This window comes from Conger conger, chromosome 17 (assembly GCF_963514075.1).
Source record: "Conger conger chromosome 17, fConCon1.1, whole genome shotgun sequence".
Classification (NCBI taxonomy): domain Eukaryota; kingdom Metazoa; phylum Chordata; class Actinopteri; order Anguilliformes; family Congridae; genus Conger; species Conger conger.
The window spans coordinates 33,453,568-33,469,060 of record NC_083776.1 but is presented as its reverse complement, the minus strand read 5'-3'; the positions used below and the strand labels follow the sequence as shown (position 1 = coordinate 33,469,060).

Below are 15,493 nucleotides of genomic sequence, written 5' to 3'. Positions count from 1 at the left end.
ATGTCCACAGTGTTATTAAAATGCTTTGTGTGAGCTGTATATTTAAATGAAAGCACTGTCCCATAGTGTATGTCTAACACTGCATTTTAATTATTAATATATCATTTTATTAGACTCATTTTATCATCATAACCGTTTCTTTCTACTCTAACAAATTGATCTGTTGTGATGTTCTTTAATATGATACAAAATGGCTGTTTCCAAAGCAATTTGAAGATAAAGGTTAAAATTTTACTTTGATATGAAGGTCAAATTATGGTGGCCATGTCACTACCATAGAGTATTATGTACAGGAGAACTGCAGACATGAACCCTTGAACTGATCGTGGAACTGGAGGTATCACTGATGCTAAAAGATGAGCAATAAACAGAAATGGGTTATCCTCTAACGATCAGTCGAAAGTGAGTGTGGTGTAAGGAAGGACCAGGGCCAAGTTATTCCTTCAAAATAAGGATTATTGACTAGAAAATGAGAGTAGCATATTAAAATCGGTCAATCAGTCAAAGGTTTGGATTCTTCGAATTGATGTATTTTGATGTCACTTTGAAAGCTCTGACCATTTCATAGTCCCAACCCGCCTGCATTCCCAAGGCATTTGCATCTCTAGTTTCTACCGCTTTTGATTCAGAGGCCGTCTTAAATATGTTTGCTTTTGTTTGTTTGTCTCTTTACAGACCTGCACACAAGGGGGTAAAAAGTCAAAGATCTTTAATGACAGTTTATTTACAGCACATGCATCTGGAATCACTAAAAATCGGTCACTCGTCTGAAGGAACCCACGATGGCACAAGTAGCACACCACTCGCGGTATCTCCGGTACTCCCCGGACCGGAGGAAGTACTGCCGCCCCCTATAGTTGGGGTACTCGTAGAAGATCCAGTAGCCGTTCATCACGTTACAGGAGTAGACATGGCGGTGGTGGAAACGATCCGACACACAGGGACAGTCGTCCATAAACTCCATCATGTGGCCACTGAAGTCTGCCTTTTCATAAATCCTCAGCCGGTACGACCCTCTGTACTGTCGGGACAGAAACACATAACACGTGAATATATTATAAATATACTGTTTAACATATCTATTTTTGAAATAAATGCATTGAACACAATTAAATTCAAACTTGTATGTATTAAAATATATTTTATATAAATTACAAGCAGAAATATATCATGAATATAGTTCAGAATGTAAATACATGGAAAATATTTGTATGAAGATTATTGTTCAGAATCATTCAAACACGGAATGCAGATGCATCATTAAATGTGCATTGTGAATATTAGTTTAGTATAGTGTGTGAATCAACTATATAAAAATGTGAGACCTAATTATATTATAAACGTAATGTTACACAGCCTTTCTGTGTTATCCATTTTCAATTTCTGTTCACAAGTTTCTTGAAAGAGGTCATTTATGGAATGATGTCCTTTTCAAGAATATTGGTTATTAATTATCGTGAAAACAGTTACACTTGTACATCTAAATCTCACTCGCAAACTACACTGCTTATACAGTAAAATATCTAAAAAGATAGATATGTTAAGGATAATTAATTTGTTGACATCTCCATACTAGTACCATTGTCCACATTTCAGCAAATTACCATAAATATCAGTAATATTGTTGAACACTAGGGTTAGACAAAATAGGGTTAGCCTCAGTCGCATATACCGTTCAAAATGGTATTGTCAAGTCAGCGGTGGATCCTGGTTCAGAAAGTAAGAGTCCTCCCTAGTATTTTGTTCCAATCAGCTAGATTTGCTATTTAGCACAATTGTTCGGGCAGGAGGTAGACCTAATGAGAGAGATCAGCTGGCTGAGTTCATGGTTGACAGAAACATATGGCAGGACTTTTTTTTTGACCCCTGGACTTTCCACCTCTGTGTCAAATATGTCTTAATATATATCAAAATATATATTGTGAATCCCAAAACAGCAGAAGCAAGGAAGTCCTCCATTTCTTGCCAGTTTTGTGTGTTTGTGTATGTGTTTGTGTACATGTGTACATGTGTGCATGAGTATATTTGTCTGTGGTGGGGGTACCACTAAAGTTGAAACAAATCTTAAATTTAGATATTTACTCACTGTTATTCACTCACTGCCAAGTTATCAGTCCAACTAAAATCAATTTCCATGATTTAGATGGATTATTATGAGGTACTTTTCGCCTAGAAAAATATTGAATTAAAAACAATTGAATTAATCTGCTAAAAATATTGAATTCTGTTTTTTAGAGATTATTTGTCTTTGACAACAATAATTTCTGGTTTTAGACAGAGCTTACGCTACAATAAGCAGAAAATACAAAGTATTAAATATTAGCATATATTATAATATAAGGTTTGTTCTGACTATAAACCAAACTGTGGTGAACTGTGAAAGGTCAGTTCAATATGTAGTAGGTTTGGGCAAAATATCCCGTTAGGACTGCAGCAAAATATCTATCCAGCCTTCTATATCTCATTAATATGGAATACCAAAATGTATTTAAATTATTTTGTTATTATTGCAAATGACATTGCTTTACACTTGTAATGTTTTGATCTTGCGGTCGAGAGGCTGACAGCAGGGCTACTCGATACTCAACAGTCTATTGAAGAATGGCCATATATTCGATAATGGAAATATAAAAAACTGGCCCCTTACCATTGGAATCATCCTGCAGGACCTGATACAGCTGCTGAAGCCCATCCAGCGCTGGTAGTCGGAGTATTCCCCCCTCCGCATGTAGTACTGGTGGCCCATGTAGTTGGGTCGCTCATAGATCATGAAGCAGCCACTCTCCACCCGGATGGAGTTGCATCGGTTGAAGTAGGAGTGGAGGTCAGTGCAGTCATTGCTGCACTCATAGCTTCGACCCTGGAAGTTCCTGTCCTCGTAAAACGTGATCTGGAGGAAAAAAAGCGTCACTTTTTTCAGTTCCGGTACAGTGTGCTTTTAAAATAGAATAAACTGAAGTTAACGTGTGTTCGTGAGTCTGTGCACACGCACACACGTGTGACCGACCGGCGTGTGAATGTGTGGACGTGTGTGTTGAGTGAACAAATTCACAGTTACATGTTATTAAGTGATATCACTGCAGGGACACGAGTCCTACCTTCCCCATGGTCTCTGTTGGAGAGGTTCCACATGTTTTCAGAGCTTTTTATACAAGCCCTTGACAAACAGAGCATTGTTATTCAAATTCTGCTCAGTTATAAGTGAGCGCAGGGACACATGTTGGTGTTTTTGTTGCAGCGGACAATATTGGTTCAGAAATATATAGATCTGTATTTGAAAAAAGTGTATATAATTACAGGTTTGGTGTTTTGACATGCATAGACAAAGGAAAAGACTAGTATGGTATCCACACATCTTCAGCACAATAGACCCAGAACAGTATGGAACCTCTCTTTTTCATTAAATATGTTGTGCAATGGAAAGGGTCACTGACCATTCTCTCTGCTCATCTGAATGGTCAACCCACTTATGCAAATGGGCAAAGCTGTAAAGAAAGCCAGTCCTGTCCCACTATAGCATTCTACATACAGTAGGAGGGAAACGGACAGAGGAGCTGTACTTTGCAAATCAAACAGAGCCTGGCAGATTCCCCGGCTTTTAACCAGCACCAAATGCTGGGGCACTGAGGTGCTTCAGATGGAACAGGTGATGTATTCAAGGGCGAAACAAAAACGCCCCTCCCCAAAGCAGTGCAGCTCTTTGATCATCAAAATGAACTTCAGATTGACCCGATAGCTTTACATCCATGTACTACCAAGTTTGAAACAATACTTAAAAAAACTATTGTGCACATAATTTTGCACTTTTACTGAGGTAAGTGCAGTGTAGGTGAGTGCTTAGACCAGATGTTCATTGAAGAGGTGGGTTGTCAAGTGGTTGTCTTGGACCAAGGTTAATTAGTAAAATTAGGCTATGCTACATCATCAGGAGAGCACAAGGTGTGCTTAAATGTGATGTTGTTCCTTTCCTTCTGAGACACCAGAGCATCAATACCCAACGAGGAGGTGCGCAAGCACGCACACACACACACACACACTTGGAGGTGACCCTGAGAACAGAAGTAATGTCTGACCCTACTGCCAGGCCCCGGCATTAAGACTGGTTTGTTAATAGCCGGCTCAGACACTCCCCTACAGTATCTAAATGCCCTGTATGTTTGCAGCAAAGACAATGGGTCTACAGTTATCACCCCATGAGTTTGAGGAGTAGGGCCCCCTTCTCCCAGGGGCTGGCAGAAGCATATGTAGCAGGGTTAGCTCAGCTAGTTCGCTCGTTAGCACGTTGAAGTGCAGAGAGAGCGAAGGCTCATAGCAGGTTACCGCGAGAACGCTCCCTGATGACGTAATTCTCAAATTCAAAAGAACGTTGTTGCCCTCAGCTAGGGGCGAGTTCACCTTTAGCTGACTGGTTCGCCTTTAGCTGTCCTTCCAACAAATATTTGGATGAGTGAGAAGCTTTGGTTCAAATCCCACCTGTGACTCAGGCAAAAATCGCACCCATTACACATAGCCAGAAAAGTCATGGTTGCCGTGTTCCAGAGATCCTGGATTAGATCCCTTTTCTGCTCCTCAATATTCTCCATGATCTCACCCTTCTGTGCTGGCTTCCGGTCAGGGGTTGAAACAGCAGCACAGAGGACCATTCATGGCCATGTTCCATCATAGTGGGGCCTCCTGCTGTAAGTAAGTGAAGGTTCCCCGGTGTTGTGGCATGCGTACTTCCCCAGGTTCTGAAGGAGAAGTCCATCCTCACGGCCCAACAGCAGCTGATCTCTTGGATTGTCACAACATTGGGGTTCCTGTGGGCTTTGCTGCTGTAACCTGCAATACTGTTCTCTGGAAAGTTGTAAAGGGGATTTATAGGGATATTTCACTTTGGTATAACACATGTAATTTTGTGGAGCATACCCCACTGAGATTTGCATAGCGTGAATACTCGCAAAATCAACCGTCCCGACTGGTCGTCAAAACACCTCCGCCGTTCCTTCCAGTTGTCCAGCTCCTACTTCACTCCTATTTCTTTTTGTGACCTCGCAAAATGAATCTTTTTAAAGAACAAATTAACTATGGCCATTTTTTTTTTTACATTGTATTGCCTTATAATGGTTTTGTTATTTTAACAGAGTTATTTAACAAAATCAAGGAAAAAAAACCCCAGGATTTTCAGGATGTGGTAGGCCAAAGAACCCTGCCCCTTCTCTATCCCTCTCTCTGAGTTTTCTCCCTCTCTCTCTCTCTCTCTCTCTTGATGTCAGTGAGTTTGTGATGTGCTGGGCTATTGTTCACTTGGTTCAATGTGTTTCTGTGTCAGCATTATTGTAAACTGGTCTCCCTGTCACTGTCGTACTCTCACATTCAGTCCCTGAGCACTGGAGTGATCCTGACTGTGGCTGGGAAACTCAGCAGGTTTTTTTTTTACAGGCCAAGTGGTAAACAAAGAATAAACAGTGTCTCTTGGAATGTATTTTCTTTTTTTTCTTTTTTTTTTAAATTAGGCCCCCTACAGGGACTGTGGAGGTATTTCATAAAGCAGAGTTAATGAACTATAAAATAGGATAAACATTTTTGATTGGTGATTTGGTAAAACCTAAATGGAGGAAAGCTTCCCTGCTGAAAAAACAGCTCAAGCTAGGCTTGGAAACAGTTAGCTGGTTGATCAGCTTCCAGTTCAGACCAGCTCCCAGCTCGACGTGGTTTAGCTGGTTGATCAGCTTCCAGTTCAGACCAGCTCCCAACTCGACATGGTTTAGCTGTTTGACCAGTACAGACCAGCTCCTAGCTCTACATGGTTTAGCTGATTAGCCGGTCCAGGCCAACTCCCAGCTCTACATGGTTTAGCTGATTGACCAGTTTGGACCAGCTCCCAGCTCTACATGGTTTAGCTGGTTGACCCAGTCAGACCAGCTCCAAGCTCGAAGTGGTTTAGCTGGTTGACCGGTTCAGACCAGCTCCCAGCACGACGTGGTTTAGCTGGTTGACCGGTTCAAACCAGTTCTCAGATCCATGGTTTGACCAACTCAAGCTGGTTGACCAGTTCATACCCAGCTAGACCAGCTTATGACCTGCTTGACCAGCTCAATTTTAAAATAGACAAGCTGGCATAGCTGGATTTTACAGCAGAGTTGAGTTGTAAAATCTTTGCATACTATGCAGGGTTCCAAAACTGTCTATGTCTATGCCCCCATCCTCAACCCTGCCTACACCCTAATGTATTTAGTAATTAGTATTTAGTTGTTGCTTTCAACCCACACAAGCCATTTAGCTAACTATTTAACTGACGTTACAGGTGTTTGCAGGAACATACGTAAAAGTAAACACAATCGTGTCGCTTTCAAAAATAGAGTAAAACCAGTCCAGCAGTCACTCGCAAATATACCAAAATGCTCAATTTGACATTTCTGACTTGAAAAACTCCCACTTTGCTGTCATATGCAGGAAAGGTACATGGTAGCTAGCTTGAAACCCCGAGAAAAGTCAGGCCTTCAAGGGATGGATTCAGCCTTTTCCCAATGAAATTGTTTTAACCAGGGGAATCTACACTCTCCTTTCAGACATTTATTTTCAAAAGTTGTGCACTGTCCTCTGGTGACTGGGCTCCAATGATAAACCAGTTTCTTAAATTAAATTTTATACTTTTTATTTACTGTGTAGCTAGCTAACAGCTTATCTCCATAACTGCTGTGAAAAAGTCACTGTCACTACCATTTCATCAGAATATAATTTGTAGGTTATAAAAGGATCTAATGATTAAATAATGTGGGCTGGGAAAACATTCATTTCACTCCCAAAGCATGTTAAAAATGAGCATATTATTACAGGTTATAGAATAAAAACTCTGAAAGTGCAATGTATAGCTACATCAGTAGCTAGCTAAACCAGGCTCACCTAGACTTGTCTATTTATGCACTATCAATGGTAAATTGATGCCTTTTCTCTACAAAGGATATTACTGAAGATCTAAAATATTGAAAACATGAGCATTTGTCTAAAATTACAAATACAGAAACCATAAAAATAACCAATATGCTGGTATTGGTAACCATTTTGGGATCCTGAAGTGGCTCAAAAAACAATCTCCTTTAATGTTACTTTTAAAGGCTCATATGGAGTGGCTGCCTACTTCAAGATGAGAGATTTATTCAGAGTGTGTGCAGTGGTATTTATTAAGCAGAGATTTTGGTGCTTATGTTTGTGACTATAAAATGATCAGCTTTGCACAGTAATATCAGCTTTTCAGGGTGCTGTATGGCATGTGAAGCTGCCAGGTAAATTCAGAAACATGAGTCAGAGGGTAAAGATCAGATACAAGGTCAATGTCAATTTCTCAGATTTAATGAATTTATTATGAACTTTGTATTGCAACACTTATATTTGTATAGGCTGCAATCATTCGAAAGGTAAGCTCAATGATTTTCCAGATGATTCGGTTAGGATTCGAATAAGCAACGAGGAGAGGAAAGGAGCAGCGTTCAGTAATCCATGATGCGCTTGATGGAGCCGATCCTGGAGCTCATGCCGCCCCAGTCGCTGTACCTGCGGTACTCTCCAGGCCTCATGTAGTACATTCTGCCCCTGTAGTTGGGCTGGTCGTGGAACAGCCAGTGGCCTTCCATCACGTTACAGGAGTGGACGTCGGACCAGTGGAAGCGGTCCATCATGTTGGGGCAGTCGTCCATCAGCTCCATCATCTGGCCTCCAAAGTCCATCCTTTCATAGAATCGCATTCTGTGGGACCCTCTCATCTATTTGGAAAAGGATTACATCAATATTATTATCTGTTACACCACACCAGAATATTGACATTGCCATTTTTCTATGAAAATAAATCAAATGCTGTTAAACTACACAAAATCACTGGATCAAGATGATGTTGTTTTCAGTATACTTTTTCTGATCATTCTGAACTGAGACAATTATTTCTAATTCAAAGTTTAAACTAGATTCCCATGGACATTACCTCTCTACCATTCCGTCATTTCTCAGTTCTTTGTTTTAGCATTATCAAGAAATGTTCAGGCTACATTCCTTACCTGGCTCTCTCAACCCACCACCTAATCATCCTCTGATTTAATAGCCTAAAAATTGTTCTCACTGCCCAGTGAAAAAAAGCGCTATTAATTAATTATTGGTATTATTAAATTATTATGGAAATGCGAACATAACTTGTAGTTTGAGGACAGGGAAGCGATGTGAAACTGTAAGCTATTTGGACCAGACAGGGATCAGGAACTTCTGGCATTTATTTTTTTGGCCTCTGAGTCTTACCATGGGGATCATACGGCAGGAGCGGATGCTGTCGCTCATGCCCATCCAGCGGTGGTAGTCGGGGTACTCCCCACGGCTCAGGAAGTACTGGTGGCCCATGTAGTTGGGGCGCTCGTACAGCATGAAGCAGCCACTGTCCACCCTGCAGGAGTTGCAGCGGCTGAAGTAGGAGCTGAAATCAGCACAGTCACTGCTGCACTCATAGTGGCGACCTCCAAAGTTCCTGTCCTCGTAGAAGATGATCTGCATCCAAAACCAACATCAGAAGTTGTATAAACCATACAAAAGCCAACAAACTACATAGCGTATTCAACAAGCAAACACTAGCACCGTATGACAAAGTCAGGGGAGCAAAATGCTATATTCAAATGCCTATTTGATGATATCTACAATACTTTTGCTGGGTGACTCCTTAAGACAGTGCAAAATAGAGAGCAGTGGTGACCTATGAAAGTGTGGGCTTACCTTTCCCATTTTGCTCTGGTTTGTTATACCTATGCAGTGCTGTTTGAGGACACCACCTGCAGTATTTATAGGAGAAGCAGTGTGCAGACTGTGCAGATGCCATTCATATTCTAAACACCCGGAACCCTTAGCCACTGTGTCATCACTTCCTCCAAAAGAGACAATTATGCACTAAAAATCCTAAAAAAAAAAAAAAAAGGGGAAAGAGAACAATTTGGTAGTCTTTGTCTATGAGGATGACTGGCCAAAACGCTTTTTAGGCTTTATTTTCACAACAAAGACTCAAGACTAAAAGATGACTACGCGGCTTAACCAATGCAAAAGGGCTTTTGTCTTGCTTTCTGCGTTATGACCAGGGCTGGGTGAGAACTTTCTCCATTGACTAGAGTCCACTCACTTTGTTTCCAAGCTAAATTTAGCTGTGAACTGAAAGGCTCTTCAAAATTATTCATATTTATATCACTTAATAAAGATGAGCAAAGAACCCTGAAAAAATAAACAACAAACATAATGAGCTATACATAATATTACATTCATATGGCATTTCATCAGGTGTTCAGTGAGCTTTTAAGTCAGATGAAAATTATATTTTTTGCCCATGGACATTAGTGGTTGGTTTGGTGTCAGAAGAAGGTGGTGCTGGTATGAAACAATTGAACATTTATGCTTTGAATCAGACATAGAGGACTAGTCAAAGATCCCTCCCAATATATTCAATAACATCTACCATTATACACTGTTTTTGCTGTCATATTTCTGTCGCAGACTAATTTTCAATAACAGAGAGAAACCATTCCATATTTTGTTTGATTGGGGCACTGAAATACCAGTGATTTAGAAATTACTGTAAATAAATGTGAGTATGTCCAACTTTATCTGTCTGAAAATTGTGGGAGAATTCATGGGAGGCATAAAACACCACAGATGAGAACCCAGTAACATTATTCTTGTGAAGGGATGATGCACAGTGATGATAGTGCTGATAACAGGAATGTGAATAATTATGACACCTATTTTTTGGGGAAATTGTTTTTTGTTAAATTTATTAGTAGAAAATAAGGAGTAATATATACCATAGAGTGAGCTCCATAAGGTTTGGGACATTTTCTTATTTGGGTCTGTAGTCCACAATTTGAGATTTGTAATAAAACAATGCCCAGTGGATAAAGTGCACATTTTCATTATTTTATTTGGGACATTTTTATACATTTTTGATTTCACACAAATTACAGAACTTTTCATCCATAGCCCCTCATTACAGGGCACCATAATGTTTGGGACAAATATCTTCACAGGTGTTCCTGATTTGTCACTTGTGTTTTGATTCTAGGCTTTTGATTGCCTATATTATTTGTGTTTGTCAACACGTGCCAACAAAAGTCAAGGAAGGCATTAAGAGGCTGAGAAATAAGACGGATACCAGTCATAGCACATAGCCTTAGGCTTACTGTTTCAGAAGAAAGAGAGCACTATTGTGCTCAGTAATCACAAAGGGCCTGGTAGGCCAAGAAAGACCTCTACAGCTGATGAATGAAGAGCCCAAAAACACTTGTCCATGGACAGATGTGGATATGCCAGCAACTACCGTCCACAGAAGACCTCACAAACAGAACTACAGAGGCTACACTACAAGATGCAAACCACATGTTTTCTGCAAAAACAGAATGGTCAGGTTACAATTTGCTAAGAAGCACCCCCCAGCTTCTGTGAAACATGGTGCCTCACTTGTCTTCACTGAACAAGAATTAATTCTTAAGTGTACAGAAGCATCTTATGTTCAAGCTCAACCAAATGCCTACAAACTCATTCAAACTTCATCTTACAGCTGTCACGGTTCTGATGATCTATTCTGATTCATTTCCAGGCACTACCTTTTGATGCCGCTCTTCTGCCGCATTTCTGCCAATTTGGTAATCAGTTTCACTCCGGCAATCAGCAACACTCATGCTGATCACTGATTCTAGTCCCGCGTGCGGTCTGATTACCGATTAAGGTCAGCTGCATGTCTTTATATTTAAGCCCTGCGTTTCTTTGACTTGGGACTTGTGTGTTATTACCCCATTTTCCATTGCACATTTCTCTCTTTTATTTTCATTTGTGGACTATGTGAGGTACAGTACTGTGGCAGGTGTGGAAAAAATGCTGTAAAATAGGAATGCTTTCAAAAATAGAAATGTTAATAGTTTATTTTCATCAATTAACAAAATGCATGAACAAAAGGAGTAAATGAACAGAAGAAAAATCTAAATCAATATTTGGTGTGACCACCCTTTGCCTTCAAAACAGCATCCATTCTTCCAGGTATACTTGCAGACAGTTTTTGAAGGAACTTGGCGGGTAGGTTGTTCCAAACATCTTAGAGAACTAGCCACAGCTCTTCTGTTGATTTAGGCAGCCTCAAATGCTTCTGTCTCTTCATGTAATCCCAGACAGACTCAACAATGTTGAGATCAGGGCTCTGTGGGGGCAATACCATCACTTCCAGGACTCCTTGTTCTTCTTATCTGCCTGTCCTTCCCAGCATTGAGGAGACCATCAATTCTGACCAAATCCATATGCAGAAATGCACCCCCAAACTCCAAGCAAGGAACCTCCACCATGATTCACTGTTGCCTGCAGACACTCATTCTTATACCGCTCTCCAGCCCTTCAGCGAATAAACTGCCTTCTGCTACAGCCATATAATTCAATTCTTTCAATTACTCATCAGTCCAGAGAACCTTCTGCCATTTTTCTGCACCCCAGTTCCTGTGCCTTTGTGCATAATTGAGTCGCTTGGCCTTGTTTCCATGTCTGAGGTATGGCGTTCTGGCCACAATTCTTTCATGAAGACTACTTCTGACCAGACTTCTCCGCACAGTAGATAGGTGTACCTGGGTCCCACTGGTTTCTGCCAATTCTGAGCTGATGGCACTGCTGGACATCTTCCGATTGCGAAGTGAAGTAAGCATGATGTCTCTTTCATCTGCTGCACTAAGTTTCAATCCAGGTTATTTTTAATCACATGATTGTCTTTATGTTAACACACATTGTCAATTAAGAATCAATTAAGAAAATGACCCTTTCAGTTAATGATTGTGTTTCAACCTACGTATTAAAATCCCTGACTTTGTGCTAGTGTACCTAGAAGAATTGATGCTGGTTTGAAGGCAAAGGGTGGTCACACCAAATATTGATTTGATTTAGATTTTTCTTCTGTTCACTCACTTTGCATTTTGTTCATTGATAAAAATAAACTATTAATATTCCTATTTTTGAAAGCATTGTTACTTTACAGCTTTTTTTCACACCTGCCTAAAACTTTTGCACAGTACTGTATGTGACTGATGATACTCATTTACCTGTTATGGGAATGTGGTGTGCAACAACCTCGTGCTTGGTGCCAATTCCTCTTTTATTACAAAAATAAACAGTGTAATTTGTGAAGGTTAGTAACGTCTCTACACCATTTATTACATTACATTTAGGAAAAACACTGGATACGCTGTCTACATTTCATTAAGTAATACGAATGTATGCAACACTCGAAAATACTTAGATTCCAGGACATTTCGTTTAATAATTTTTTCCAGGACAGATACGGAGTCCCGGAGAACCCAGGACGGGTGGCAACCCTAATTGAGACCCTGCCTCCTCACCGTTCTAAATTCATATGCTGCCTGCAATTTGCTGCAACTTAAGGAGAGACCCAACGCCATCAGCGTGATACGAGTTGAAATGTTTTTTTAAATTATTGACCACAACTTTGTCATGCCAATAAAGTGACTTGCATTTAAAAATTGTGAAATGGTTTTGTGGAGTAGCCTACAGTGACATTACATTGAGATATTAATAGCGTAAGCGTCTCCAATATTTTGATAATTTACTAGCTAACTGGTTGTTCGTAAATGGACAACTTGGCTATGTTGGCTAAGTGGCGGCCTGTAGCATAGTGGTTAAGGTACATGACTAGGACCCACAAGGTCATTGGTTCGATCCCCGGTGTAGCCCCTTGAGCAAGGCCCTTAACCCTGCATTGCTCCAGGGGAGGATTGTCTCCTGCTTAGTCTAATCAACTGTGTGTCGCTCTGGATAATAGCGTCTGCCAAATGCCATTAATGTAATGTCATGTAAAAAATTGTGTGATTTAATTTGTTGTGTAATATGTAGCCCAAGACGATTCTGGCATTTAAACACTATCGTGGAAATTGCGCATTGGCAGTTACAAACACTGTTATAAAAAATTTAAGGTGGACCGGGAATTACAAATAAGAAGTGCAGTATAAGAAACCAATTTAAGCCTCGTTTAAAACCTTGAATTATAGAGAATTAAGATATACTTAACCAACATATGTAATCATAGCAAAATGCTGAAACATTAGGCACTTTAATTAAGTGTTACGGGACGAGAACCTGGGGTATATCGTGGATATTGGCACAGCTAGCGGGGTGGTTTGGCACAACGGGAAGCAGAGTGCCGTTACACCCCCTAGCTGTGCCAGAGAGAGACGGGACAAACTTTTAATGGATGTATTTTTAATGGAACTATGTTTTATGGTAAATGTATTCTTCCGCTGAACAGTAGGCTAGTTTATTGGTTGTTAAGCAACAGTATTGCTAACATTAGATACTACTAGCAATAATGCATCCCCACTGCACTAGTTAAGCAACGGTATTGCTAACATCAGCGAGCAATAATGTATCCCCACTTTACTAGCTAAGCAATGGTATTAACCTTAGGTACTAGTAATAATTTATCCCCGTTGCACTAAAGTTAGCTAAGCAACGCTATTGCTAGCTTGCTAGTTTAAGTTACACCTGACGACACTGACACAAAAGTAATTAGGCTTTGTTGTAAACGTTTATCATGGCACAGTCAGATAACGTGCAGTTAATTAAATAACTCATAGTGTTGTTTGCTTCGCCAAGGTTTGGTGGTCTTGCTGATATTTCAATCCAAGGATGTTGCTTTCGTTGTATTTTTTTCCGTTCCTATCCTACTCCTTCCCAAACCCCAGGTCAAAGGACACTTTAAAATCACAAATTTTGTTTTACTTTGCTAGGCTACTAGTGGCAAAATGATGACAACGTTAGGATAACTTTGGTTACAAAGTAGATAACGGTGATCTGCTAATCTGCTAATACCTCTCCCCATCTGGATCTCTCCATTTCCCTCGGGCATACCACACTCACGCCACACTCCACACTCAGTGCAAGGAACCTCGGCGTGGTGATGGACAGGAGACTGTCCCTTTCTGAGAACATTGCGGCGGTGACCCGGTCTTGCAGGTTCTTCCTATACAACATACGGAGAATCCGCCCCTTTCTCACCCCCTACTCGACCCAGCTCCTGGTCCAAGCGATGGTTCTGTCCCGCCTGGAGTACTGCAATTCCCTCTTGGCTGGCCTCCCAGTGTCCGCCATCAGACCCCTCCAACTCATCCAGAATGCAGCAGCTCGTCTGGTCTTCAACCTTCCCAAATACTCACACGTCACCCCCCTGTTTCTTCCCTCCACTGGCTGCCTGTCATGGCTCGCATCAAATTCAGCCTTCCAAGCAGTTAAAGGGTCTTCCCCAGCTTATCTACAAAAAATCATCAGACCCTACACCCCTGCCAGACCTCTTCGTTCAGCCTCCACAGGCCGCTTGGCACCTCCCCCTCTCCGAACCTCCACCTCACGCTCACGACTACTGTCTGTTCTGGCTCCACGGTGGTGGAACAAACTCCCCGTTGAGGTCAGAACTGAAGAATCTCTCCCCACCTTCAAGCGCAAGCTGAAGACACACCTCTTCAAGGAGCACCTCTCCCCATCCCTCCCTACCTCCCTGTGAACCTTAATTGTTGTCTCTGTGACTTGCTTTGTGTATCGGTATTTTTAGTTGGCTAGGTAAGCAGTGTTTGGATAGTTAACTTTGGTCACTTTTGCTCTGTTTGTTTGTTTGTTTGTTCAAAAAAATATATAAAAATTGGCCCTCGTCCTTATCTTTGTTGTACAGGTAGCAGTTGAAATTGTACTTCCCTCTAGGGTCTTTCAGCGAATTTATCCCTGGTTATGGGTATGCACTTTGTTGTACGTCGCTCTGGATAAGAGCGTCTGCCAAATGCCAATAATGTAATGTAATGTGATCCACAAACGCTGAGTAATATTAAAAGATGTGTGAAGATTCCGTATATCGTGGATATTGGCACGGCTGGAAAGCAAACTGATCTGGTTCGTGCCCGCAAAAATTGTTTGACGATTATAATATATTGATGATTCCTGCTTATATTTTTATCTTTGGGGAAAGACAAAATATAAGCAGGAACAATTGGATGTTATCGCCGGACATGGTATAAGAAGAATAATCCACTCGGAGGTTGTCATTAAACGTTTTTAACGCTTTGCGTTAGGCAGTTCTTCACCCCTGCATTGTACATTAAAACCGTGTAATGACCCCCCTCGTTGTGGATTATTCCTTACTTAATGACCACCTCGTCGTGGATTATTCCACATAACTATAATACCATGGACTTTTACCAAATATTAAAATATAAGCAGGGGTCGTTAATATTTTCGGCCAATAGGCTATGCCTATTTCACAAGATGGCGAGCAAGACCGGAAGGAGAGTGGACGTTCTCCTGTAACTGGAGATGGCAGTATCTCAAAACCAAAAACCAGGGATGGTGTGTTTTCCTAGCATTAGGCTCTTGTGAATCGGTTACAGTTGTTAAGGTTATAGTCTTTTAAAGATTTTTAAATGTATGTTTATGATGCACTTTAGGGTATAAGACACAGAGGGAT

The 15,493-nt window shown here is 40.9% G+C and overlaps 2 protein-coding genes across 4 annotated transcripts; both read right to left on the bottom strand.

Annotated features, from left to right (window-relative positions):
• Positions 1–748: 748 nt before the first annotated feature.
• LOC133116167 (gamma-crystallin M2-like) lies at positions 749–3,107 on the bottom strand. Of its 2 annotated transcripts, none has more exons than XM_061225439.1 (3): positions 3,099–3,107; positions 2,637–2,890; positions 749–1,016 (listed from the first exon to the last, which is right to left on the bottom strand). In XM_061225439.1, the coding sequence occupies exons 1-3, from the start codon at positions 3,105–3,107 to the stop codon at positions 749–751; spliced, it is 531 nt and encodes a 176-aa protein (XP_061081423.1). The 2 variants fall into 2 exon arrangements, with proteins under 2 accessions (XP_061081423.1, XP_061081424.1); XM_061225440.1 differs by having other exon boundaries at positions 749–1,021; positions 2,648–2,890.
• Positions 3,108–7,469: 4,362 nt separating this feature from the next.
• On the bottom strand, positions 7,470–9,109 carry LOC133116715 (gamma-crystallin S-1-like). Of its 2 annotated transcripts, none has more exons than XM_061226603.1 (3): positions 9,101–9,109; positions 8,266–8,508; positions 7,470–7,742 (listed from the first exon to the last, which is right to left on the bottom strand). In XM_061226603.1, the coding sequence occupies exons 1-3, from the start codon at positions 9,107–9,109 to the stop codon at positions 7,470–7,472; spliced, it is 525 nt and encodes a 174-aa protein (XP_061082587.1). The 2 variants fall into 2 exon arrangements, with proteins under 2 accessions (XP_061082587.1, XP_061082586.1); XM_061226602.1 differs by lacking the exon at positions 9,101–9,109 and adding an exon at positions 8,731–8,739.
• Positions 9,110–15,493: the final 6,384 nt, after the last annotated feature.

Coding starts and splice junctions, on each gene's coding strand:
- LOC133116167 (XM_061225439.1), bottom strand. Junction 1,017..2,636: donor ATTCCAATGGTAAGGGGCCA/GTTTTTTATATT, acceptor CCGACAGTACAG/AGGGTCGTACCGGCTGAGGA.
- LOC133116715 (XM_061226603.1), bottom strand. Junction 7,743..8,265: donor CCTGCCGTATGATCCCCATG/GTAAGACTCAGA, acceptor TTTTCCAAATAG/ATGAGAGGGTCCCACAGAAT.